This window comes from Girardinichthys multiradiatus, chromosome 19 (genome assembly GCF_021462225.1).
Source record: "Girardinichthys multiradiatus isolate DD_20200921_A chromosome 19, DD_fGirMul_XY1, whole genome shotgun sequence".
NCBI lineage: Eukaryota > Metazoa > Chordata > Actinopteri > Cyprinodontiformes > Goodeidae > Girardinichthys > Girardinichthys multiradiatus.
Genome location: NC_061811.1, coordinates 17,269,990 through 17,297,393, shown reverse-complemented (window position 1 = coordinate 17,297,393; position 27,404 = coordinate 17,269,990). Strand labels below are relative to the sequence as shown.

Genomic DNA, 27,404 nt, shown 5'->3' with positions numbered 1-27,404 from the left:
GCATTTTTTTAGTCCTTTTGTCATCCAAGCTCTTCCTGTGTAATTTTGTTTCCTATCTTTTTCTTTTACAACTGGGGAGTTTTTATCAAATAAGATTTTGAATATCCTCAAGAATATTTCATATGCTTTATTCCCATATTTTTTGTATAGTCCAATTTTGCTTATTTTGTAAAGATATCCAATGTCTTCTATGTTTAATTCTTTTATACATAAAAGAATGTTATCTTTATAGTTACTTGTAAACTGCAAAAATTGGCAGATGATCGCTGATATCATTGATTAGGGACCCACTCTAATTTTCCATAATATTAGTAAATATATTCCCTATTACAGTCGCACAGCATGATGTTACTCTAAATGGTGGTGTTATGAGGGGGAAAAAATACCAATATATTAATTTGTACTTTTATGACTTGAATTTAGCAAATCAATATTCAAGTCTCCACAAATAAACATATGTTTCTGGCTTAAGTTGATTAACAATCACTCCAACATTTATTAAAGGGTTCAATATTTGATCTAGGTGTTCTATAAATACAGCTAATGATTATATTTCTCTTCCTTTCCATACTTATTTCAACTGTTAGGCATTTCATCACATCATTGATAATAATCGTCATTCTTTGTCAATATAAAGTGCCACTCTTCCTCCTTTTTTATGTATCCTGTCTAAATGCAGAAATTCATATCCATTTAGTTCAAAATGTGCATTTTTTTTCACGGTTATGAAGGTCTTCCATATTAAATGGTGAAAAAGTTAGAGGGCTGTGAATGCTTTCATAAGAATTTTGTGAATGTTTGAAATACATCAGAAATTCTTTTTGGTTGTTTTATACTAAAAAAAAAAAACAAATGGTATCCAAGATGCCTGTGGATGTTTGGCATTTCAATCACTGTTGTGTAAAATTCCATTATAACAAGCCATCATTTAAATACTGCATATCCTTTACATTTCCATAGGTACCTGGGATATTTCGTTTTCAATGACTAAATACAAAGTTTTGACTACAAACAACTGGACTGTATTGGCCTGAATATGTTTCCTTATATTTCATTTATATGCATTGTACATCCCATTTAGGGAAGTATATACTTCTGGATGTCTGTGACATCTTTTTTCCCAGAAAGAAACGTTTGAGGTAAATAAAAAGTTGACTTTGATTGGAAGTGATAAAAGTCTACATATCTGGATGAGTAAAACTTTTAAAAACAGGCTTTAAAAACGGGAAGAGAAACCTGATTTTGCAATACATATCCATACTTGCAATCCAGCTGCCTACTCACAGTCTATTACAAAACAAAAAACGTTAGAACTTGTCCATCGCTCCTCTCCACATTAAAGATTATGCAATAGAGTCATGACATTTGAGAAGTTTGTAAAACAATCAGCATGTGAATAAAAACAGCCTACGCGACGAAAATGTATTAGTTTATTAGAAGCAAATAATTTTATAGTGCATTAATACTGTGGAAACGCTGGATCGATCTTCGTTGCCCAGGCCATGAGTCCTCCACAGACATCCTTCACTGTGATACTGTCCAGTTCTGACCCGCTCATCTTTTCCAAAACCTGCACTGCCTTTTGAGAGTCATTACCCAGCTTACAGATGACATAAACTAGAAGAAACCATAGAACAAAATCAATGAGCTGGCAACCATGCTGAGGTTCATCATGTTTTTAATCTGTATTTCCTGAGTTTGATATGCTGCAAGGAAGCAAGAACGACTGAGAAGAGTTTCAGTAGACTGCACATTCAACAAAAAGCTAATATAAACATCAGTAAGCTAAATTTATCTTACTTAATAACAAACCCCCAAAATAACATTTTGAATATTCATTTCTCTACAGCAGAGCAGCGACTCAGGTTGACTGTGCTTGTTTTGGAAAAGGTCACCTAGCAACTCCATTACAACCTGACCAAACTAAGCCTCCTTTCCTGCAGCATGACACCACTGCAGTTCATGAATATGAGAAAGTGGCTCCACGAGACTGTTTGTTTCTAACCACAGACGCAGATCATAAGCGGTGCTGTACCTGGCGGCTGGTGGTCATCTGCCATCTGCTGCTTCAGCTGGATGATTCTTTGCTGAAGCAACCGGATATCTTCACTCTTTCTCTGCTCTAAACGGGAGAGAGGGATATCTGGTAGCAATTAAGGAGAAGATTTGCAAAGAAAAAATAAGCAGGACGATTTTTTTGAATGGTGTGTTTCCATTGCAAAGCAAAAGGATACTGAGAGAGAACGGCAAGTGGCATATATCAACTTCCACAATAGGGCGGACATCAAGCAAGATATGAGGTCCTGAGTTATCCACTAATGATTTATATTCCTGGAAATATAGTCAAACACTTTATAAGCTACATATTAGAGCACCTTTATAAATTTGAATGTTTTCAAACGGTTATTTTGTTTAAGAAATCGAATTTAAAGTAACTTGTGTGATATAGATTCTTCACAAACACATTTCAATAATTTATTTCTGTTAATTTTGATGATTATGACTTACAGCTTATAAAATAACAAATTTCAGTGTCTCAGAAATTTTAATTGTTATATAGGAGGAATGACAATGGATTTCTAGTATAGAAATGATATGGCCTACAACATTATGGTGGAGAATGCTGTCTTGACATAAATCACTGATACACTCCACAAGGTTGTTAATGAAGCTGAGTGTTAATGGAGTGCTGCATCCAAGCATATTAATGGAAAGTTAAGTGGAAGGAAAACTGGTAGCAACATATGCATGAGCAACAAGGATAACCACAGCTGTAAGATGATTGTGAAGCAAAACCCATTCAGGAGTTTGGGGGAGATTTACAAGGAATGTACTGCAGCTAGAGTTGGTGCTTAGAAAGCCACTGCTCACAGTCCTGTCCAGGACATAGGCTATATCTGTTGTATTTATGTGTTAAAACACTCCTGAACCAGGGACATTTAGTAGTGTCTTACCTGGGCCAAGGGGAAAAAGGACTGAACTGTTAATTGATTGTCCAACGTCCTCGTTTAGATGAAAGTATTGTATGATTTTTATTTGGAAATCAAGATCAAGAAAAAGAGTGGAGAGGCACAGAATCCACACTGCTTGAGATCCACAATGTCTAACTGTTGGTGTTGATCCACTGCGTTTGATCAAATACCAAAACAGAGAAGCCTACCGGGAAATTTAGAGCGCTTCATGCTTTCCTCTGCTGACAAGCTTTATGAAGCGGCTGATTTAATTTCCCACCAAGACTGCCTAAAGTAGCAATATCTTTTTTAATGACCATTGTATCACTATGCTTGATCACAGCAAACCCATACGACCTATACCCAATGGAGAATTCGGGGGTATTATCAAGAGAAAGCTAAAGCAACCTGGGCTTCCAGCAGAGCCACACGCTGAAACTCTCCATGCCTTGCTGCACTAATGCAGTAATTTATACAAAAGGAGACTCGACCAAGTTCTGAATGCATTTAGTGTACAGTTCATGGTCATACTTTTCAGTGGACCAACATTTCTGTATTAAAAATGTTTTTATTGGTCCTATGAAATCTGATTTTCAGGGAAATTGAATTTTGATGGATTTGAATGTCTCTTTTAAAATGAATTACTGACTGAATTAATATACTTTAAATAATAATCTGTTTATTGAAATGCATAAACAAGTGCTTTAACAGAACAAAGAGGTGGCTCATATATCTGAAAGTAAAATTTGTTGATTTGTATCTTAAGTTAAAGAGGGGAACCAAAATTACTCAGTAAATGTTGAAAGGTTGCCTGGATTTGCAATTCTAAAGTAAAATGAACAGTTTAACAGCTTGGTTTAAATCACAGGAAGCAAAACTGTTTCTAAATGGAGTCCATTGCATAATTACAGCTGAACCCCGATCAATCATGATCTCCATCTCTGCACTTAATGACTCAGCGGGTTTCAAAGCACCAATTCTGCAGAAATATAAACAGATGCAATCCACTACCACTGCTTTTAGTGCCAAGGAGAAAATGTTGTTCTTTCCCTTAGAAAATCTGCAGCCACATTTTCACTCATTTCCCATTTGAGGCTGTCAGAGCTGAGATGTAATCTGCCTATGAATGCACATAAAAACTGAGAAAATTGTGAGTAATCATAGAATAAACGGTACTAAATACTGGGAGTCACGCAATGACTCAACTCTTGTGAAGTATGTGCAATACTTTACCTGCACTGTGATCCTCTGATCTTTGGACAGAAGGTTAAGCTTACGACACTGAAAAGACAATAGGAGATCAAGCACATTCAATCACAGGCGTAATAATATGTAAAAACATGAATGACAAATGTCATTTCCATTTAAAAAAAATCTATTGTTTTCCAGATTTAAATTTCCCAACTTTCCAAGCTTTATTAGAACATTCTGGGCATTTGAGCATAAAATATTTCAGAAGCTGAGCTTTCGTATCCATATTTTTACACAAATCATGAAAGAACACAATGCTGAGCCTCTGAGGTAAAACCCTGATCTAAGAGGACGTGGACACCAAATAAGTAGTGAAATGGCCACTTTTAAATGTTTAAATGAAGACAAATCAAAGATAAGATTCATTGTCAGAAATTCATAATTTAAGGTTCAGAGGTCATCATTTTTACATCCTTTTGAATTCAGTTCAGAGCCCGTAGCTCATCGCATCTCTGAACAATTGTAAAAAAAAAAGGCTCAAGGCAGTTGAGAACCAAATTGAAAGTTTCCTAAGAGTAGTAATGTTACATTTGCAATGCCAAACTCAGGCATTAGTGTATAACATACTGACCACCCAAGAAGTAGTGATCGCAAAGTCTCCAACTTATAGTATTATAAAATAATGACTAATATAGTGATTTATCCAGCGAGGAGTAAGTCAAGAAAAATTTCTGCAGTAGCCTGCAGGCCTAGAAAACTGCCACCAAAGGAGGGATGTAAAAGCACTCTCTGTCAAGCCCTGTCCCCGTGTAATTCACCACAGTTGAGAATGACTGCTGTAATTGTGAACTCTAATTTGACTAAATAAAATTCTGACAGCATTTACATAAATATTATCATTTCTAACAAGCATTGTTACTCTGATGAGCATCAGCTTAAGCAACCCTTTTGTCCAAACACCACCAGAATAATTAAAAAGCCACGCAGTGATGTTATTTGCATTTTTCTCCACATAATCGGGTCATGTTTTTTGAGCTCAACTCTACTACAGTGATGGCATTAACATTCTGAGGACGCCATCTGTCATACTCAAACTCTGTAAATCTATCTGCAGTCACTTCAAGCTATTCCTACACATGCGGAGAATGGTAGGGAAGTTAAATCACTGACATACTATAATTTAGCAGCTGCACTCAAACAATGTCTCCTTCCTTTGGCTCAGACACGTCACAGATGAAGCTAGTCATCGTGGCTAAAATTGCCAAAGACTTTATGTTCACAAACAACACCTGCTGGCGCCTTGGGAGATCTGGCTGTTTTCTCCCTGCTCAAGTAGCCAAGGTATAAACTGTGTTTTGTCCTCTTTCATCAGGTTTGGTACTTCCATTAAATCCAAGATTTCAACTGTTTTTATAATCCTGGGACAAAAAGTGTTTCCAACAGTTTGTTTACACCCGTGTTTCCTATATAAAGGATCTTTGTAGCACATCTGTTTGCACCCTTTTGTGGTCTCACCAATAAGCGACAACACGTCCATTTGACAAAGATTTTTTTTGCCACAGTGCAGTTACAGACACTATGTCATCATACATTTATGAAAGATTTCGGATTTTGAAACGGAGCCTAAAAACTCTCAGCTTGCATATAAAAGTGAATTTTAAATGACTTATTTTCTTTAAAAAAACAATGGAAACACAGTTGTGATTTATTTACATTCCATACTTTCAAGCTTTTGGAGTTTTCTAGCTCTTAAATATGAAGATGTATGGCCTTTACTCTTTTAGATAAAGGATTACATGATATAATTTTGAAACCCAAACATTTTTCCAATACTTAATTTTCATATTTCATACTTATTCAAACTTGTAAAATGACAAAATCACATTCCATACTCCATACAGACTGTGTAAGACCCCTCAGATAATCTCCTTTAATGACCAACCTTATCTGTGGCAGCAGACCCGCAGAAGGCCTCATAGTCAATCAGCTGTGTCACCGTGGGACTTTCTCCACACACGGCACAGTCAGCCTGCATCGGCCGCAGCCTGATGGACCTAAATCTGAAACCCTGAGCGTCAAACATCACCAGCTGCTGACCGCAGGAAGCTGGTATGCCCAGTTAAGGGAGAGGTTACTTTTTGAAAAAGACTCAGAGAATTGCCTAACACATCTCCCTCTGATGCAGTAAGAGCATGGTAACATTCAGGGGAGTATTGGTGGGAAAACAGTTCAACACTTCCCTGAATGACGCATCATGGCCAGGTGTCAGCATGCGGCTGACAATCCAACACAAAGGGCAGGATAAAGCAAGCCCATTCTCTGCTGCATGTCGTAATAAATCCCTGCAGTTTCACAAGACAATGGCAAATGAATAGAAAGCAGAGCCCAGAAAATGTAGACAAAATATTTCTGTTTTTGTTTGCTTATCAGACAAGCACAAGCCATTATTACAATGGAATTCTTCTCAGCATTTTATTGTTGGCATATCCCAATGACAAAGCAAAAAACTTTGAAACAAAGAAACAAAATAGCAAAGGAGGGTCCTGCTGGTGAAGTTTCACAAAGGAATGGAAGAAACAAAGGATACAGCCTTGCCCAGAAGCAATTTTGAGGACCTCTAAAGCTTGGAAGCAGCCCATCATACCTGGAACTGGGGGAAAAAAAAGGGAAACCTTTTCAAAGTACCGCTATTTAGATTCATACAGTTAATGGCTTTAGATGAAAGTAAGTGGGAAAGTAAGTGTAGGGAAAAAAAACTCACCCACTCCTAAAACCCCTCCATCAGAACAGTTGGTTACTGTCTCAGGCGGTGGAGGAACTGGGTATAAGCATCTGTAGCAGGGGCTTCCGCGGTAGTTATACACCGTCAACTGCGCGCACACACACACACACAAATAATGTAGTAAATCCCAGGGAGCCTGGTGTAGTGATGGAGAACTAGGACACCTGCACAGCCTACCTGCCCCTCCATTCGCAAAGCACTCGCCGACACCAAAGGTTTGCCGCTCAGCACGCAGGCGTCGTTTACCAGATATCGGGTGGGAACGTTGTCTGAACAGTCGGCCACAATGTCATATATGAGGTCAGGGGAGTCAAGGTGTCACCAGAAAATATTTACAGATTCCTAATGAACTCCTCATTTACATCTTGTGCAGCACAACTAATCACACACTTGATTTACGACTATGCTCATGAGATGTATTATACTTCTCATCTAAGGTTTACATACAGCCACCATAGGTAAGCTGGAGTACCCTTAAAGTAATATAAGGGTTTTTATGATTAATTTTAACCTGTATTACACACTGCTTGTCCAACAAAAAAAGTCAGCAGCTGGATTCAACAAATCAAATAGGTAAGAGCCTCGCATTGATTATTTACTACATGGATCATGATGTTATAGTTGGCAACATGTTATTTAACCCAAACTGAGGAAGTGCGTAACTTTTCATTTCTTAAACAACTATGTGTTTCAGAAGGGCCAACTAATTGGCATGCATCAAGCACACAAAGCATCTAAGGAGATTGTGGAAACTATCTAAATTGTCAAGCACATTAGTAAAACCTTCAGAATAGAATGCAACCATCATATTTGTGGGAGAAATGTGGTTGGAAATTTGAAAGATCATAACTGGCGATCATTTAAACACTTGGTGAAACCAAAATGTAAAAGAAAAACAGCAGCATGTCTGACAGCTATGTTCAGATATGAAAGAAAGTACATTTCCAGCACAATGCAAAGGGAATTCAGGGGATTGCAACTAAACAGCTGCGTGGTCTTAAGAAAAACCTGATTAGGGAGGTTAATCACACAAAAGGCTTCAATTTTCTAGGGGCCAATATAAATGGACTTTGTAGCAATAAAAGAAAGTCATGTGGTCAGCTGAGTCCAGAAGGTTCCAGAGTGACAGGCGTATCAGAGTAAGAAGAGAGGCACATGAAGTGATACACACATTTAAGCCTAGTGGCTAATAGTCAAGCCTTTGGGGGCAGTGCTGACATGAGGTTGCTGCAGTTGATCAGGTCTGGGTTCAGCAACATTATGTGCCCAAAGAATGAGGTCTGCTGACTACCTGAATGAGCAGGTTATGACAACAGGGAATTTCTATTTCCCTGATAGCACAGGCATATTCCAAGATAATGGCAGAATTCATGGAGCTCAAGTGGATCAAAGACCACAAGACATAATTTTTACACATGAATTGGCAACAAAAGTACAGACTTTAACCATATTGAGACTCTGGGATGTGCCTGAAAAGAATTTTCGCAGCGACCCAAATATCCCCATCATTTTTTTAAATATCTTGGTGGAACAAGTAATGGAACTTTGAATAGAAATACATTTTGGGACATTGTAGAAACCAGTTGAATGGATGCCACAGCAAATTAATTTATGCACCATTTCTATTTTTGGTTCAAACAAGGCTTTTAAGCTGAGTCCACAAGTTTTAAGAAGATTTGTCTTCTGCCACACAAAGTGTTTTTCAAGTATGCCACAGTGTTCAGTTTTTGTCTCTTCTGACAAGAGCACTTTCCTTCATGTTTGTTGTGTCTCCTGGACACAGATCAGGGCTAACATTAAGCTTCTGGAGTCACGTCAACTTCAACCCTGATGGAAATTTCTGGACCCTCTTTAAAAGCTGAGCCCATGCCAAAAAAACAACCAATTCAGATGACCTCAACCAGTTTGGCCAAGAGAAGTGGTAAAATACTTAGACATAACTATGGTACAAGCTTTTCACAAAAGGTGCAACTTACTGAGAGACAAATAACCAAACATTAGCGGAAGTGTATGTATAAACAGTATCTGGGCCTGTATAAACAATCCGAACCCATCCATCTATCCATCCATCTTCTACACCCGCTTGTCCTTGCAGTCTTGCGGGGAAGCCGGTGCCTATCTCCAGCGGTCATTTGGCGAGAGGCAGGATACACCCTGGACAGGTTGCAAGTCCATCACGGGGCAACATAAAGACACACAGGACAGACACACATGCGCACACACACACACTCATACCTAAGAGCAATTTAGTGAGACCAGTTAAGGTAACTGTGGGAAGAAGGCAGAGTATCTGGAGAGGACCAACGCATGCTAGGGGAGAACATGCAAACTTTATGAAGAAAGAACCCAGGCTGGGATTTAAACCCAGGACCTTCTTGCTGCAAGGCAACTGTTCTACCATGGAGTCCCAATTTGGACCCATTATGCAGAAGATCCACCGTAAACTTAAACGTGTGCATCCCAGTTCTTGTTTGATAAAATTAATTACAGTAAATTGTATAATCATTCCAGCCTGGAAAAAGAATGGTTTAGATAAACCATTAAAAGCCCCAAATTATTATGACATTCATGACAGCAACTGCAAGTAGGATTTATACTGACAGTATTTCATTTGCTGTCAGATAACAGATGTAGCTGTTAGGATACTGTTGAATGAGCTGCAAGGCATTCTCTGGGGAGAGCTGCAGATGGTAGGGAATACACTCCACTGTGGAATTCAACCTGGAGAGAATCATTCAGGTAAAGTATTTTAATGTACATAGCTTCCTTACAAAAACTGTCAATTTATTTTAAACATACATATCCCTCAGCTTTCTTGAAGCTCAAGAAAAACAAATCCATTCTGGGAGATTTTAAACCAACAAAAAAAAAACAGAACAGCAAAAAGCAAACAAGTAGTCAAAACTATGTTCCTGCTTCTTAATTAAGTAAAACAGAAAATACATCCATTATATATTTTTGTTAACTCTCAAACTATTATAATGAGTGGCAGAAATACACATGTAGTTTGAATCTGTGCACAGGTTGGTAGCTTGTTAGAGAAATGTCACCCTCGTGTGGCTAAGGTTATGTGACATGTGTCAAGCCCACAGAAGGCCCACTGTTGGGCTAAAAAGACCCACAAACATGCTTCTAAAATAACATGTTTACAAAATATTTCTGAACTGAGGAGAAATCCGCGGCTAGATATAACCTGTGGTGAGACTCTAAAGCGCCAGTATACACTGCTCAGCGACTACAGGATGAAAAAAGGCACACAAAAACGACAATTTACAACATTTGCTTAACATTTATTAGCAATAACTCATCAAACCGATATAACAGAGAAAAACATGATATAACGGTTTTAAGCCTTACCTTTTAACTGCCCTAGCAGCAGAAAGAGCCTTAGCCTGGCCCTGATTCTCCTCTCCATGAAGAACCTGCCTGTGGAGGTTGCTGAGCTCCACTTCATCATAGTCCAGCAGACCGAGACGCCCTGGGATGGGACAGTTTATCACTATTGTCTATCTTGTGTTACAAACCATCTTATAGCAAAATATCAATAGTAAATCTTAAATTAAAAGTTCAGAATGTTTTCATGCAGCCTTAACTTATTGTTGACCCATTAAAATTTCCCCCAGCTTCTACTGTTTCCTAATCACAATCTGCATTGATCTACCTACCAATGCCTGCTGCTGCTAGATACTGGGCAAGTGGGCAACCTAGTCCACCACAGCCCACAATCAGCACTGACGTCCTGGATAAATTCAGCTGGCCTGCAAAGGATATAGAACCACTCAGAGCAATTAATAAACCTCACCTGTCAGAACCTCCCTGTCTGTGTATGGGTACCTTTTACACCGAGCTCGGGCAGGAGGAGCTGTCTGCTGTACCGCATGATGTCCTCGTTGCTGAGTGCTGGTTTGGTGGTTAGGGGACTGAGTGGTGTCACTTTGTCCTGGAGCTCTGGCACTGAGGCGTGGCTCTGTTAGCACACAGGTAGGGTATTATAACACAGGACTCACTGTCAAGGTCTATAATTGAAAGGCCTTTGTGTGATGGATATCCATCTCAAGGCATCACATTTAATATTAATATTATTTAATATTATTCATTATACACAGAGTGATGTGTTTCAAACGTTTATTTCTGTCCAGTTTGATAATTATGGCTTAGGGTAATTAAGAAACCCAAAATTCAGTTTCTCAGAATCATGTATTATTAAACAGAACCAATAAAAGGATTTTTCATGTAAAAAAGTCAGCCTTCTGAAAAGTATGTCATTACTGACTGTTGAAATGTCACACTGGACGCTAAGCAACTTAGATTCTGTGCCTCGCCACTGTTCCTCCAGAGTCTGGGACCTTGATTTCCAAATTACCCAGCCCTTTTTCTCCTGACTCAAGTTAAAACGCTTCTGACACTGTCTCTGGTTCAGAAGTTGCTTAACACAAAGAATACAACAGTTATAGTCTGTGTGTAATGGCTCTCGAAGCACTGACTCTAGCCACAACCCACATCTTGGGAATCTCTCCCAAACTCTTGAATCTGTTTGCTTCACAATTCTCCACAGGCTGCAATTATCCCTGGTGCTTGTGCACATTTTAAGCCAGACTTTTTCCTTCCACTCAATTCTCCATCAATGCTTAGATAGAGCCCTGTAAACGGCCTTATCTAACATTTGAAACTTCTGAGAAACATGGTTTAGGCTTTTTATTAGTCTTTAATCATAAAACGTAACAGAATTAAAACGAAAATATATCACTATTTGTCCCAAGCAACTAATTGAATTGATTTACTGAAATAAATTAACTTCTCAATGGTATTCTAATATACTTCTTACATGTCTTTAAAATTTATAACTGTAATTGTGACTTTGCATTAAGAGCAACTTCAAAGCTGACTTTTATTGGGTCAAAGGACCAGTTCAATCTTAGATTAGATAATGGCATGTCGGCGCTTAGGTCACTATCTTCTTGCAATACTAATATAAGCTGCATAATAATCCACAATATCCGTGATTTTTAAACTGTAGTATGGGGTCCCTTTGGTGGTACTCTGGCTGCTTTAATCTCAGAAGAAATGCTGGTATTTTGTGCAAGGTACATGTGAATAAATCAAGCATAATGCAGAGATAGTCAGCGCCAACAGTCAAAACCAGCTGTTTTCAAGTTACCTCTGAAGGTGGAGCTTAGATCCGGGAATGATCTTGTACCCTTAAATAAATGAATAAATAATTTCCAGTTCCAAATTCAATAAACAGTGGGATTTGCTAATTGATATTCGAAATGTCTAAATTACACCTTTATTAGCAGTGCGAGCTAGAAACAATGGTTGCATTTTATATTTTCAAAACATTTCTGCAACATGTTCACTAAATGAGATTTCGTATTAGGCCTACTGTGCCGGTCAGAGTGTTGGGGAAATATAAGTAATCAGAAGTACAAGTACACCATTTTTCCTTTGGTTACTTTCCAAAATGTAAACAAAGGTTACATTTTCCAACGTCGAACCAGTACATTTTTAGTGAAATAATCTTTAATCCTTCGAAAGTAGCATAAGAATGTTGTAGCTTTTAATGACTTACAGTAGAAAACTCCAAGTCCTGTTGAATCACTGTTTTAAAATGTCTAAGAAGGTGGTGCTTCTAATTAAAATCATATGCATTACTCTGGCATACATATATGAATATGTGTTGTTAAAACAGCACAGAAGCATCTCTTACTTATAACAACGTTACAATAACAGAAACTTACCGTTAGAAGCTGCCTTTTGATTCATAAATTTTCTGACTAGAGAAGAGACTCTTTTATGGGGTAAGAACGCTGTCAAAAACAATGTGTATGTAAAGACGGAAATGTGTGCATATTAGTCAATAGTTGTGCATAAGTAAAATCCAAAAGAGGTATTATATATTTACTCTGTAAGAATACAAAATAAAATGTTACAGCTTCACAAAATTACAAACACAAAGTTCAAGTTTACAGTTGTGGTTTATTCTTTATGAATACAATATGCTATAACAGTTTGTGAATACGATTTATTTTCTATGAGAATACGAATTTACATCAGCGACTTGGTGTCACGTGATCTCAGGCTGGTTAGTGGAGCAGAGTTAGTCGATTCACATTGCGCATGCGCTGTCACACTCCTCACCGCCAGTAAATAAGGACCAAGAGCATATATTAACGACATTAAGACATATATAAACTTTTTAACATTACCTGGCTTTGTACCGTAGTTTCTTGGTCCGTTCTTTTGGCGCTAGTGCTGCTGCTTCTTCTTCTCTTCTGCTGGCGGTTCGCAACAAATTCAGAAGTGCATACCACCACCTATTGTACATCATTGTATAACTCCACCCACTATATTCTATGTTTTAGTTTGTATTTCATAAAGATAAGAACAATGCTTTATTTATAATACTCTTGATTCTCCCCCCATCTCCCCTCTGTTCCTAATATTCCTTTTAGACTGAATTATCTCCCATTCTGGCACTACGTTTACTGGCGGTGAGGAATGTGACAGCGCATGCGCAACGCGAATCGACTAACTGTGCTCCATTAACCAGCCTGAGATCACGTGACACCAAGTCGCTGATGTAAATTCGTATTCTCATAGAAAATAAATCGTATTCACAAACTGTTATAGCATATTGTATTCATAAAGAATAAACCACAACTGTAAACGTGAACTTTGTGTTTGTAATTTCTTGAAGCTGTAACATTTTATTTTGTATTCTTATAGAGAAAATATAAAATACCTCTTTTGGATTTTACTTATGCACAACTATTGACTAATATGCACACATTTCCGTCTTTACATACACATTGTTTTTGACAGCGTTCTTACCCCATACCTCTTTTAACATTCTTATTAACACTTCTATACCTTTTCAAGCTGCGCCAGTCTATTCTTGAGAGCAGCGATCTCTTTTTCTTTCTCCTTAAGCTGCGCCTTTAAGCTGCCCGCCTCCTGAGCCATCGCTTCAGACAAGTATAAAGACAGCGCAATTAAATTTAGAAACGATGTAAATCTGCGTCGAGCAGCCTGCTAAATGAAGGCGCAGCCGACAGATGTTGACATATGAGGCGCACGGTGCAAACTTCCGGGTTGACCACGTGGAAATGAGCCCACGTGGTGAGTGACGTAGATAATCTAGTTTCTTTTTTTTTTTTCTCCGTTTTTTCTTTCTTTTTTCTTCTTCTAAAATGCAAATTCAAAATTTACATGTTGATTTTTTTTTTTTAGAATGTCGTGAATTCAAGCGTTTGTACAGAAATAAGCATAAATAATACGATAAAATGATGAGATGAGATCCAAAAGTATGGGGTAAGAACGCTGTCAAAAACAATGTGTATGTAAAGACGGAAATGTGTGCATATTAGTCAATAGTTGTGCATAAGTAAAATCCAAAAGAGGTATTGTATATTTTCTCTATAAGAATACAAAATAAGATGTTACAGCTTCAAGAAATTACAAACACAAAGTTCAAGTTTACAGTTGTGGTTTATTCTTTATGAATACAACATGCTATAACAGTTTGTGAATACGATTTATTTTCTATGAGAATACGAATTTACATCAGCGACTTGGTGTCACGTGATCTCAGGCTCAGAATATAGAGGGTGGAGTTATACAATGATGTACAGTAGGTGGCGGTATGCACCTCTGAATGAAGAAGAAGCAGCACTAGCGCCAAATAAACGGACCAAGAGCATATCTTAACGACATTAAGACATATATAAACTTTTTAACGTTACCTGACTTTGTACCATAGTTTCTTGGTCCGTTTATTTGGCGCTAGTGCTGCTTCTTCTTCTTCATCTCTTCTTCTGCTGGCGGTTCGCAACAAATTCAGAGGTGCATACTGCCACCTACTGTACATCATTGTGTAACTCCACCCTCTATATTCTGAGCCTGAGATCACGTGACACCAAGTCGCTGATGTAAATTCGTATTCTCATAGAAAATAAATCGTATTCACAAACTGTTATAGCATATTGTATTCATAAAGAATAAACCACAACTGTAAACGTGAACTTTGTGTTTGTAATTTCTTGAAGCTGTAATATTTTATTTTGTATTCTTATAGAGAAAATATACAATACCTCTTTTGGGTTTTACTTATGCACAACTATTGACTAATATGCACACATTTCCGTCTTTACATACACATTGTTTTTGACAGCGTTCTTACCCCATACAAAAGCAATTAGCAATTGTAGTTTTTATGTTGTACTTTAAACTTCACTCTTAAACCTTAAAATTTGACGTTATTAAAGGCTCCTTGGGCTGATCACGGAGGCACACAGATGTGTGTATGAGCGTGTGTGTGTGTGGGGGGCCAGTGACGTGCCGTGGTGCTGGAAGCCTCGGGCACTCCCCTCCTGCCTTTCACATGATCTGAAAGCTCCCTTTGAGATAGAGACAGGAATGTGGAAAGGAGCGACAACGTCGATGGCTGAGCGAAGCCACAGGCTTTCCATAATGCGTTCATGTTATACGGCATTAATCGGACTGACTTTCATCTTTCATACTCATGGAGTCCCTTGGACAGAGGAAAAGGTAAATCAATTAAAGAGGATTAATTAACGTTTTGCTGGCTTAGGATCCACGGTGGCTGTGTGAGGCAGTCTCATAAAATGTTTTTACACGATCAGAAAACAGCTTTAAAAAGTGAAACCATTTTAAATAATTTTTGATTTTATATGCCATTATTTAAGCTGATTCCTTCTTATTTATTTTTATAATGTGCGTTCTTATAACCTAAAAGCCTCTGTGCCTATACAGCAAAACATTTTTTTATGTATTTGTGTTGATTCTGTTTTGCTGTGGGCATGTTTAAAACCAATGCCGTTTACCTTGACTTTAGATGCTATTATTACCTATCACATTACCTAGAACAAGTAAAACCTTTTTATGAGAAAATGCTAAATCTGATTTAATGCTGCTTCATCAACACCTCCTGCATCATTTCTTGAGATCCACCTGGATATGTATTGTGTTCATGTTCCCCATCTGTGTTCATCTCTTCTCCCCTTTAACTAGTTGCTATGGCAGCACAGTCATCCTCTTTGATCCCCCAAGTCGTCTTTGAATATATAGACCTTAAATAGACCCTGTTTTTTAATCCTCCCTCAGCTCAGTGGACTCCAGCTTCATATTCAGACACTGTAACCACATAATTACCCCTTATGTGCCACTGCACTGCAATTACAGGACAGATGTTTGAGTCAGCCATATTACGTCTAACTTAAGCTTCAAACAGGTTTTGCAGGTTATTTTGTATGTGGAACAAAATGTGCCCACATGCTATTGTTACCAAGAAATGACAACATGTTCATTTGACTTTCACAAACAGTTTTCATTCTGTTTAAATGAGAAGTAGATGGTCTGTTTATATTACAGTTTTCATTAGGCAAAATCTTACATGTTTGCTTTTTAAATAGCCTGTAGTGACCTTATTTAACCTACTATTTGTAATATAATAATTTTTTATTTATCAGTCAAATTGTTTATCTTTGCACGGTCAAGTCAAGACAACTGAATTAAATGTGTTTTGACAATAAAATAATTGCACCGCTTTGTTTAAAGAAAGGAAATTATTTAGGAATCTAAAATAGTCAAACGTTTTTCAAAGATTTTTTAAGTTCTATTTCTAAGAATTCTCCAAACTAATGAAAATCTGTATAGGAAAGAAGGCAGCGGTGTAATGCAGAGATGGCGGCTTCGGCTGCATGGTTACTGCTTACTGTCAGCTTTTCTCCTCCTGCTTCATGCGGTGGTTTGTTTCCAGGACAACCATGGTTCACAGGTGAACTTTGGGACCAAAAATCCATAGGACTGAAGAATCAATATGTTTATTTTTTCTTTTTAATAAAGAACATAATTTAATAGCCGCTGTGTTAACTACATTGTACTCTCATAAACAGGAATGCATTGATTTTTTTCTATTTTGTCTGTTCTCTGGATTCGTCCATTACTAAATAAGTCTTTGTGTGTTAGTGGGTATGTTTAAAGCCAAAAATAGTCAATATGTCTTCACACTGCTGTAATTTGCTCTCAGGTCTCAGGAGATGTTTTTAACAGCTTATTTGGAAAACAGCAGGTTTGTCAGAGGGACAGAATGTTTGTGTTAAAGCAATTTTACAGCAATTAGAATTTAATAAATAAAATTGGTGCAACAGTTTACATACATGTCCTTTAGTTAAAAGTAAATTTTAGAGAGCAATCTAAAAAATAAAAATGTACTTACTCAAAACAATTAGATATGCATATTCCATTTCTTAAGAAAATTTTGTTCACTTTATTTAAATGAATTACCTAAATTAATCAGTAAAGGTACTAACTACTTACAATATTTCATATTAATTCACAATTAATTTACATTTTATTAATAAAACATGAAGATTACAGTCAACCAGAGCCGGCCTGAGGCACAGGTAAACTAAGCATATGCTTAGGGCCTCGGCCCCCTCAAACTTTTCAACCTTTTGCCACATTTCAGGCTTCAAACATAAAGATATAAAATTCAAATTTTTTGTGAAGAATCAACAACAAGTGGGACACAATTGTAAAGTGCAATGAAATTTATTGAATGTGTCAAACTTTTTTAACAAATAAAAAACTGAAAAGTGGGTCGTGCAATATTATTCGGCCCCTTTATTTTCAGTGCAGCAAACTCACTCCAGAAGTTCAGTGAGGATCTCTGAATGAGCCAATGTTGTCCCAAATGACTGATGATGATAAATAGAATCCACCTGTGTGTAATCAAGTCTCCGTATAAATGCACCTGCTCTGTGATAGTCTCAGGGTTCTGTTCAAAGTGCAGAGAGCATCACGAAGACCAAGGAACACACCAGGCAGGTCCGAGATACTGTTGTGGAGAAGTTTGAAGCTGGATTTGGATACAAAAAGATTTCCCAAGCTTTAAACATCCCAAGGAGCACTGTGCAAGCAATTATATTGAAATGGAAGGAGTATCAGACCACTGCAAATCTACCAAGACCCGGCCGTCCCTCTAAACTTTCATCTCGAACAAGGAGAAGACTGATCAGAGATGCAGCCAAGAGGCCCATGATCACTCTGGATGAACTGCAGAGATCTACAGCTGAGGTGGGAGAGTCTGTCCATAGGACAACAATCAGTCGTACACTGCACAAATTTGGCCTTTATGGAAGAGTGGCAAGAAGAAAGCCATTTCTCAAAGATATCCATTAAAAGTCTCCTTTAAAGTTTGCCACAAGCCACCTGGGAGACACACCAAACATGTGGAAGAAGGTCCTCTGGTCAGATGAAACCAAAATCAAACTGTTTGGCCACAATGCAAAACGATATGTTTGGCATAAAAGCAACACAACTCATCACCCTGAACACATCATCCCCACTGTCAAACATGGTGGTGGCAGCATCATGGTTTGGGCCTGCTTTTCATCAGCAGGGACAGGGAAGATGATCCAAATTGATGGGAAGATGGATGGGGCCAAATACAGGACCATTCTGAAAGAAAACCTGTTGGAGTCTGCAAGAGACCAGAGACTGAGACGGAGATTTATCTTCCAACAAGACAATGATCCACAACATAAAGCCAAATCTACAATGGAATGGTTTACAAATAAACGTATCCAGGTGTTGGTATGGCCAAGTCAAAGTCCACACCTGAATCCAATCGAGAATCTGTGGAAAGAGCTCAAGACTGCTGTTCATGAATGCTCTCCATCCAACCTCACTGAGCTCGAGCTGTTTTGCAAGGAAGAATGGACAAGAATTTCTGTCTCTCCATGTGCAAAACTGATAGAGACATACCCCAAGCGACTTGCAGCTGTAATTGCAGCAAAGGGTGGCGCTACAAAGTATTAACGCAAGGGGGCCAAATAATATTGCACGCCCCACTTTTCAGTTTTTTATTTGTTAAAAAGTTTGACACATCCAATAAATTTCATTCCACTTCACGATTGTGTCCCACTTGTTGTTGATTCTTCACAAAAAATTTGAATTTTATATCTTTATGTTTGAAGCCTGAAATGTGGCAAAAGGTTGAAAAGTTCAAGGGGGTCGAATACTTTCGCAAGGCACTGTATATATATATATATATATATATATATATATATATAACACCAATGTGCAAGGAGAAAACCAGGAGCCAAACGATTAAAGGTAAGTTGCATTTAATATTTCACACTCCGAGAACTCCGACCGAAAAGACTAATCTTCAAGACAAAGATAGGAATGACCAGGACACAGCAGGGAACAATAGAAACAACAGGGTTTAAATACAAAAAGAACAGCAGAAGGAACCAGTGAACAACAAGACTAACTAATCAAGGGAAACTAGGAAAAGGCGTGGAACAGACTGCAGGGAGTGAAACCAATTAACAAGTCAAAACACACAGAGTGAACTAAGGACCAGACCAGGATAAACAAACAAAAACAAAACACCAGACATGGCACATCATGACATACTAGTCCTGTTTGTGCTTCTTTTGGTTCATCTTGGTTCTCCAGGGGATTTCCCGGTGCATGACTACTTTGTTGGATTTTCAATTTTTAATAAAACACCATATACAAACAGAGCATGTCATCATTCTTATCGTTCTCTGCTGAAGCTGCACAGAGCATGAGAGAATAAGAGTTGAATCAACATCTTCAGTTAAAGTTTAATCAAGGTATTTTGGTTACCAAAACAACATCCATTTTATAATGTACAGTAGGGTAAAAGCAATTAAACAATGGATTTTCCTCTCAGATGATGATTACATGTGTAAAAATTCTCCAGATATTTTTGGGTTTCTCTAAAGGGTAGTTGCTTTTGTGATGCACAAGCATCAGCAGTTCTGTGGTTGATGTGTCATTCATATTGTTTCCCAACTTCAGTGCATCATAAGTAATAAGGAATGGGAGAAGGTCATGTGGTCTGATGAGACACAAATAGAGCTTTTTGGTCTAAACTCCACTCACCATGTTTAGAGGAAGAAGAAGGATGAGTACAACCCCAAGAACATCATCCCTACCGTGAAGCATGGAGGTGGAAACATCATTCTTTAGGGATGTTTTTCTGCAAAGGGGACAAGACGACTGCACCATATTGAGGGGAGGATGGATGGGGCCATGTATGTAAGGGCATTGAAGATGGGTTGTTGCTGGGTCTTCCAGCATAACAAACGACCTGTAGCACACAGCCAGGGCAGCTAAGAAGTGGTTCTGTAAGAAGCATATCAGGGTCCACGAGTGGCATAGCCAGTCTACAGACCTGAACCTAATCAAAAATCTTTGAAGGGAGCTGAAAGTCCATATTACCCAGCAACCGCCCCGAAACACAAAGGATCTGGAGAAGATCTACATGGAGGAGTGGTCCAAAATCCCTGCTGCAGTGTGTGCAAACTTCATTAAGAACTACAGGAAACATCTGATATCTGCAATGGCAAACAAAGGTTTCTGTACCAAATATAAAGTTTTGTTTTTCTGATGTATCAAATACTGATGTCATGCAATAAAATGCAAATGTATTACTTAAAAATCACACAATGTTATTTTCTGGATTTTTGTTTTACATTCCGTCACTCACAGTTGAAGAGTACTTATGATAAAAATTAAAGACTTCTACATGCTTTGCAAGTGGGAAAACCTGCAAAATCGGCAGTGTATTAAATACTTGTACTCCTAACTGTATATATATAGCAGGGATTTGCTACCATTAACGTTAACATTAGTTCCTTCTGCTAATGTTTTCAAGTTATACAGTATGAATTTATTGGAGCATGTTTTTCCTTAAACTATTTTTTCTCCTTCTGGAATATTAACTGAATGTTTCCTTTGACTTTGTCCCTCTCCAGCTCAGGCACAGAGCACTCAAGCTAAGTGAAGATGAGATCTGTGCTGCCTTGTCTCACACCGATCTGGAGCAAATGTGGCAGAGGGACCTAAGGCCGCTGCTGGTTACCCGGTACCCGGGCTCTGCCGGCAGCCAGGCAGCACAGGACGTACGTTTATTACGTATAAATAACACATGCATGATGTTTTTAAGCCTTTATTTTTGTTCATTCTAAGGATTTTTCCCATGTACAGCTAATGAAAACACGACAATTAAGATTAGAATATTGAATCAGACCAATAACAACAAACATTGTCAAGACAGAACTGTGAGCTTAATGTAATGTATGTTTATTAACTGCTCAAAGGTTGTCATTTTTAAAAGGTACTTTTAATCTTACAAACTAGCCTCATCCAAACACATTCTAGATTATTAAATATGACAATTATGTTCTACTCATAGAATGCATCAAAAATAAGAACTCTCACTACTTTCATGTGTTTTTTGGGTGTTAAAGGTTTGGGACAAACGGATGCTTTGCATAAGTGGGCATAATCATTTATTTCCTTCATTTTCTGTTGCATTTAAAACTTTGCCAATGAGTTAAAGCCAATTTCCTATATGTAAAATAGCCCATTTGAAAAAAGAAGATTTAGTCTAGTGATTAGAGTGCAATTGTGAGATAAGAAAAAAATTATGAAACATTTAAATAAAGAATACAATAATTTATTATATTAATTGTTTGACTTGAGTTTTTAAAAACAATTTGTTTGTGTGTTGACAGCATATTAAAGCAACCCTCGGTTCCCTCGGAGCAGGCTGGGAAGTGACCGAGGACAGCTTTGAGTCACAAACTCCCTACGGGTCGCTGCCCTTCACCAACCTAGTTGCCACACTGAACCCGTCAGCTAAGCGTCACCTGGTTCTTGCCTGTCACTACGACTCCAAGTACTACCCTCCTCAGTGGCATGGTAGGGAGTTCCAAGGTGCCACGGATTCTGCTGTCCCATGCGCTATGATGTTGGAGCTGGCACGAGCCCTGGATGAAGAACTGAAAACTCAGAAGGTAACAGACCAGGGTGTGAGCTTTACCTCCAGCAGGTAAAACGCACATCATTCTTATTGCATTATTGATAATGTAGGGTTTTCAGTTGTATATAAGTCATTGGTGTGTGGTGTATTTGGTAAAAAAAAACAGGAAGGAATATAGTGAGACAACAGAAATGAAATACAGAAAAACATCCTAGAAAAAGAACCAGATTATGTCGGCTAGGGTTTTGCAGGACCAAAGTGTGAATAGGAGCGTCGGAGCCGCATGGTGAGTTGAAAAGCTCTTTATTTACAGAAACTGGTAACTTACATGTGAAAGAGGACATGAAACATGGGCAGAGTTACAGGCACACATTTCTTTTTATTATTAACCCCTCCCTATGCCCTCCCTCCCGATCTAGAATAAGCAAAGGACACTGAATGAATGGATGGATGGATGGATGGATGAAACTATTGATGCGAGTAATATGTGCATGAATGAGCCTTATTTAACAGAACAGAGCTGTTTTAGTGCTCTCAGACGGTCGACTGAACACTGCTTGCTACTGGGAGGTCAGCTAAGGACTGAGCTGTCTGTCACAAAGATCACTGTGGGAGTACTCATGCACTGAATACAAATACCTCAAATGCAATGCAACAAGCTCATAGTGCTCATAGTGCATATCATTGTCAATGAAATATGTAATAGTTATTGTATTTGCATAATGAAAGGAGATTATTTAAGTAGTTTTAGGACAACTGTTTTTTATTATTGGAGGCAAACATTTTCACGGTCGTCTTTTTCTGTGTTGATATAATCTTAGAACCACTAGATGGCAGTAGATCTATTGAAATAGAAAAAATGTAACAGGAGTTCCTTTCTTCACCCCTGACCCCCTCCCCTATGTAGAACTCCAGCGCCAACCTAACCTTGCAGCTGATCTTCTTTGACGGGGAGGAGGCACTTTTCCAATGGACTTCCACGGACTCACTGTACGGCTCCCGCCACCTGGCGCAAAAGATGGAGGCCACCCCGCATCCTGAAGGAGCCAAAGATACCAACCAACTGCACGGCATAGTACACAGCAATTCATTTCATCCCCCTTAATTCAGTCTACATGGGATTAGAATATTAACTCTATCATTTCAATCATATGTTTTCTATCTTTTTTTTAAACATATACTTTTTCAATTTTTGACTCAGTTGAACAACTTGCGTTTAGCTTTAAAATATGTATGTTAAAAAAACAAATAATACTCTATATTAAGTGAAAACCTTAACTTTAAATAATTTTGCTGTTCAACTAATATGCCCTGACACCGTGCTGTAAAACATTTGCTTCCTTACAGAAGTTAGTGCATTAGAGTAGTAACATCATGTTTGACTGTAGGTATGATCTTTTTCTGCTGTGTTTTATGCCTGATCTAAACAGAGTAACACTCTCAAAAAAAAGTCCAACTTTTATCTTGGCACAGAATATTTTCACAATTATTTTGGGGATCATCAAGATATTTTTTTGGCAAATCTGACAGGGACCTTTGTGTTTATTTTGGTCACCAGTGGTTCTGACCACGGCTTTCTCCCATTAATGCTATTATTGCTCACGCTGTTTCTTATTGTTATATCATGAACACGGAACTTTGCATGCAAATTAATCAACACACACACACACACACAAACCGAAGAAAATGACATCTTGTCCACTTTAGTGAGCACTGTGGATGAAATGGATAATATACTTGAAATAAAAATCATTCTTTTATTGGGAAAATTCAACAAGCACAATCTTCTGAGCAATAGTATGGAACAATCTCACAAAAAAAACATTTTAAAAGGTTGGAAAACGTCATTATATACAAGTTAATGTGTAGTTTTTGAAAAACATGTTCTACATTTTAGCTGTTGCAACTGTTTTGAAGACATTTTATTGAAGCTGTGTTGTCTGTGTGTAAATCAAAGTTTGGTGTGTCCTGTGGTTAATAGTGTCATGTCAGGTTATTGCACCACAGATCACATAATGGTACACTACAAAGCAAACCTCCGACGTGCGATTATCATGAGATTGGCTCTGTGTTGGAAAGTTTATCCTCAGGATGTGTGATAATAGCTTCTCATGAGAAAAACTGACTTGTCTGTAGTGTTCACCCCTCCTTTTTTCTTCCCCTCCACAGGATCTGTTTGTGTTGCTGGACCTTATTGGGGCCCCTAGCCCTATCTTCGGAAACCACTTCCCCAGCTCCACTTCCTGGCTCACCAGGCTGCAGGACATCGGTGAATAATCAATACAAATGAATGTGGTTCCAAATAATAATAACAACCAGGAAACAAGCTATTTCCTTGTCCAATGAGTTAGTCGTATTATTCATTCTTCGAGACTGTCACCACATTCTTTGCAACAGTGAGACAGAATTGTGCGTGCTAAATGTAAACATACTTTTAAGGAAGTGGAAAAATGGTAGATTGCATCTTTCCATTCAACCCTGATGCGTGCTGGGGCTTTTTTAGCAACCTGTTAACCCTGTTCAGTTACATAGCAAAGTCGCCCACTCGATTGAAGACTGGCAGATAAAACAGTGACCTGCAGCATCAACTGAACGTTTCCAACATTTCAAGATCTGCGGTTTCACTCTGAATGCAGTAATGCTACATTCAAGCCAGAATATGATGATAATCTGAGGTTTATTGCCCTAAAGTGCCCTGCAAAGGTGTTCATATGCCTTTTCACATGTCAAGTTACAATCACAATTTTCACAAAGTAGTGCATATCTGTGATGTAGAGGGAAAAATATGCTTTTGTTTTGTATTTACATTAAAGGCCTGAAAGGTTTGGTGTTCATATCCAGCCCCCCCTGAGTTATTACTATCTAGAGACATCTTAGACTGTAGTTACAGCTACAGGGGAATGTCTTTACCATTCTTTCACATCTAGAAACAGATATGTTGTCCACTCAGTGGAGAGGGGACTTTTGTTTTGTTTTTTCCAATAATGGCTTCCTTCTCTTAAAAAAAGACAGATTTGTGGAGTGCACAACTAGTAGTTAACCTGTAGATAGAGTCCCCCACCTGAGCCGTGGATCTCTGCAGCCCCTTTAAGTTATGGTCCTCTTGGCTACTTCTTAGATTAACACTCCCCTTCTGCCTGTCAGTTTAGGCGGGCAGCCATGTCTTGGTAGGTTTGCAGTCATGCCATTCTGTTTCTTTTTTTAAATGTTGCACTGAGCAGTGGTCTAATATTTTCAAAGCTTATGACATTGTTTTATAACTTGATTCTGCTTAAAACCTCTCCACCTTTTTTTCCATTTTTCCAATTCATTTAAAATCCGAGATAAACCTATAAAAAATGTAGAGAAGTTTTTTCTTCAACTAAACATTTGCACTTTTCTCCCATCGTCTTTCCACTTCTAAACTCAGAAAAACGTCTGCATTCCATGAACCAGCTTGTTCAGCATCCTAACAGTGTGCAGTACTTCTGGCCCGATCGTCCTGTAGGTCGTATTCTTGACGATCATATACCATTCCTAAACAGAGGTTTGTACTGCCTGTGCCAGAACTATCATGCCTTTTAATTAGTTTATAGTCACTTGCTTTCTTCTTTTAGCTAATCTTGCCTCCCCCTCCTTCTGTTTCAGGTGTTCGGATCCTCCACCTCATACCCTACCCCTTCCCGTCCGTGTGGCACACGTTTGACGACAATGAAGAAAATCTGGATCGCTCCACAATTCAGAACCTCAACAAGATCCTGCAAGTTTTTGTTTTGGAATACCTCAACACCAGGCCCAGCATTCCTTCAAACCCACAAAATGCCCCATGAGCCTTCCTATCATTGCATCTTTGTGATGTAAAGCTTTTCACATGAAATAATGCACTATATTAGAGGTTTTAACTCCAAATATGAAGGAGTTTAAATGTTTTCTTATTAAAGACACTTATTTACAAAATGCTTTGTCAAAAAAGGTTAGTGTGCCTTGCAAAGTATCATCATCCCTTTCAACAGGTCATAACAATACAACCACAAACTTCAATGTAGTTTATCTGGATTTCATGTGAAACAAAGTAGTGCAGCTCTTGTAAATGTGCAAAAGCATAATTGACATTGAGTAAATCGGGAGGCAACATTTAATCTACCATAGCAGGAGTGGTCTATGATTTGTGACTGATGGCCACAAGGCACAATCATCAGAATTATACACTTTTTGGTGTTGGCTTATTACATACAATTCCAGAAAAACACTTTTAAGTGTGGGGTTTTAGCGTGACAAAATATAAAATCAAAAGTTTAAGAGGTATGAATACTTTTTTAAGGAACCGCAAAAGTACCTTCCTCATACTTTCAACAACAAAATCACTACACAGAGTGTTCATTCTTTTCTGATTCAGGCCCTGAGTAATGCTATAAGGAGACATCTTTGTGTTGGTTCTATTGCTCATATTGCCTGTTGTTAAAAGGAGAAGGAAATGTACAACAAGGTTAAAAGAAAATAAATGAAATTACACCTTTTCACCTGACAGCTTTAAATATATGATTACCCTACAAGCCCAAGCTGGTGATAATTTTATAATGAGTATTTTCAGAAACATCCCAGCCTTGTTGCCGAATGCCATCCATGTCCCTGGATCTGTTATTTTATTTGAGAAATTTAACAGGGCCACCCACACTGACATGACTCCACATACTGAATGGAGTAAGAGGTTTTAGCAGCAGGTTATTTAACATTTCCTCTCCCACTGTAAATCTGTGCAGTGTTTGGAGAGCAAACCTGTAAGTGGCAGGAAGTATGCCTCATTCTCACTGAAGCAACTCTCTTGAACCCTTTACATCCTGTCATCTTATACAGAGAAGTGGATTACTTCCCGTGCCGATCTCTCATGTGCCTGCTTTTGTTTATATGACACGGTAAACCTGCTTCTATCATGTAAATGAAATAACTAATAAATGTTTATGCAAAAAACAAAGGCCATTTATTGTGTTTTATGAGAGGAGGGTGAGGCATTTATTTTAAAAATGGACATTCAAAGTCTTAATTTCCCTATTTTTTTTTTCTATTCCATGCCTTTTCCATCATAAGAGACAAAGCACTGTTTCTACCAATCTGCCTCACCTTAATAGCAATCCCATGATTCCTTTACTCCTTCCATGGTTCTCTTCTGAATTCCACCCCCACCTAAAGCCCCATAAGTCCAGACCACTCCTTTTGAAAAGCAAGGGCAGGATTTGACCCTGTCCGCTACAATCAGTATCGCCTACCAACAACCTGAAACAAAATGCTGTAAATCTGCTCTAAAATGAGTCTCATTATGCATTTCAGATTTAAGTAAATAGACAAAAAGTAATTAAAAATGGTCTGAATTATATACCTTCTGACCACCAAGAAGACAGGCAATTCAAGAGTCCTAAATGGTTTCCAGTATGTTTATGATTGCAAAGTGTTGCATTTTGACAGTAACAACAGTAGAGTTTCATCTGGAGGTGATTATCTTGCAGCTGTGTGATAGTTGAGTGATGGGTAGGGCCAGGAATTTCTCCCAGTTTGCAAGGTGTGTTTCAGCTTGCTCGAAAACAATGAGGAAGCCGAGAAAGATTACAATCTTCGAAAGAGTTTGTTCTCTTGACTTTGAAAATGGGGACTCGTGTCAGAATACGTAAACAGTTATACAGAC

The 27,404-nt window shown here is 38.2% G+C and overlaps 2 protein-coding genes across 2 annotated transcripts; one reads left to right on the top strand and one right to left on the bottom strand.

The window, feature by feature from the left end:
• Positions 1 to 1,416: 1,416 nt before the first annotated feature.
• On the bottom strand, positions 1,417 to 14,046 carry mocs3 (molybdenum cofactor synthesis 3). The gene is made up of 13 exons (XM_047393226.1): positions 13,795 to 14,046; positions 10,759 to 10,891; positions 10,590 to 10,682; positions 10,282 to 10,402; positions 9,571 to 9,645; positions 7,102 to 7,219; positions 6,904 to 7,012; positions 6,730 to 6,792; positions 6,085 to 6,248; positions 4,185 to 4,232; positions 2,235 to 2,331; positions 2,036 to 2,143; positions 1,417 to 1,617 (listed from the first exon to the last, which is right to left on the bottom strand). The coding sequence occupies exons 1-13, from the start codon at positions 13,885 to 13,887 to the stop codon at positions 1,460 to 1,462; spliced, it is 1,380 nt and encodes a 459-aa protein (XP_047249182.1). The 5' UTR covers positions 13,888 to 14,046; the 3' UTR covers positions 1,417 to 1,459.
• Positions 14,047 to 15,271: 1,225 nt separating this feature from the next.
• On the top strand, positions 15,272 to 26,252 carry qpct (glutaminyl-peptide cyclotransferase). Its single transcript, XM_047392980.1, has 7 exons — positions 15,272 to 15,471; positions 20,739 to 20,885; positions 21,501 to 21,782; positions 22,656 to 22,823; positions 23,918 to 24,017; positions 25,158 to 25,274; positions 25,376 to 26,252. Exons 1-7 carry the CDS (start codon positions 15,340 to 15,342, stop codon positions 25,555 to 25,557), a joined length of 1,128 nt encoding a protein of 375 aa, XP_047248936.1. The 5' UTR covers positions 15,272 to 15,339; the 3' UTR covers positions 25,558 to 26,252.
• Positions 26,253 to 27,404: the final 1,152 nt, after the last annotated feature.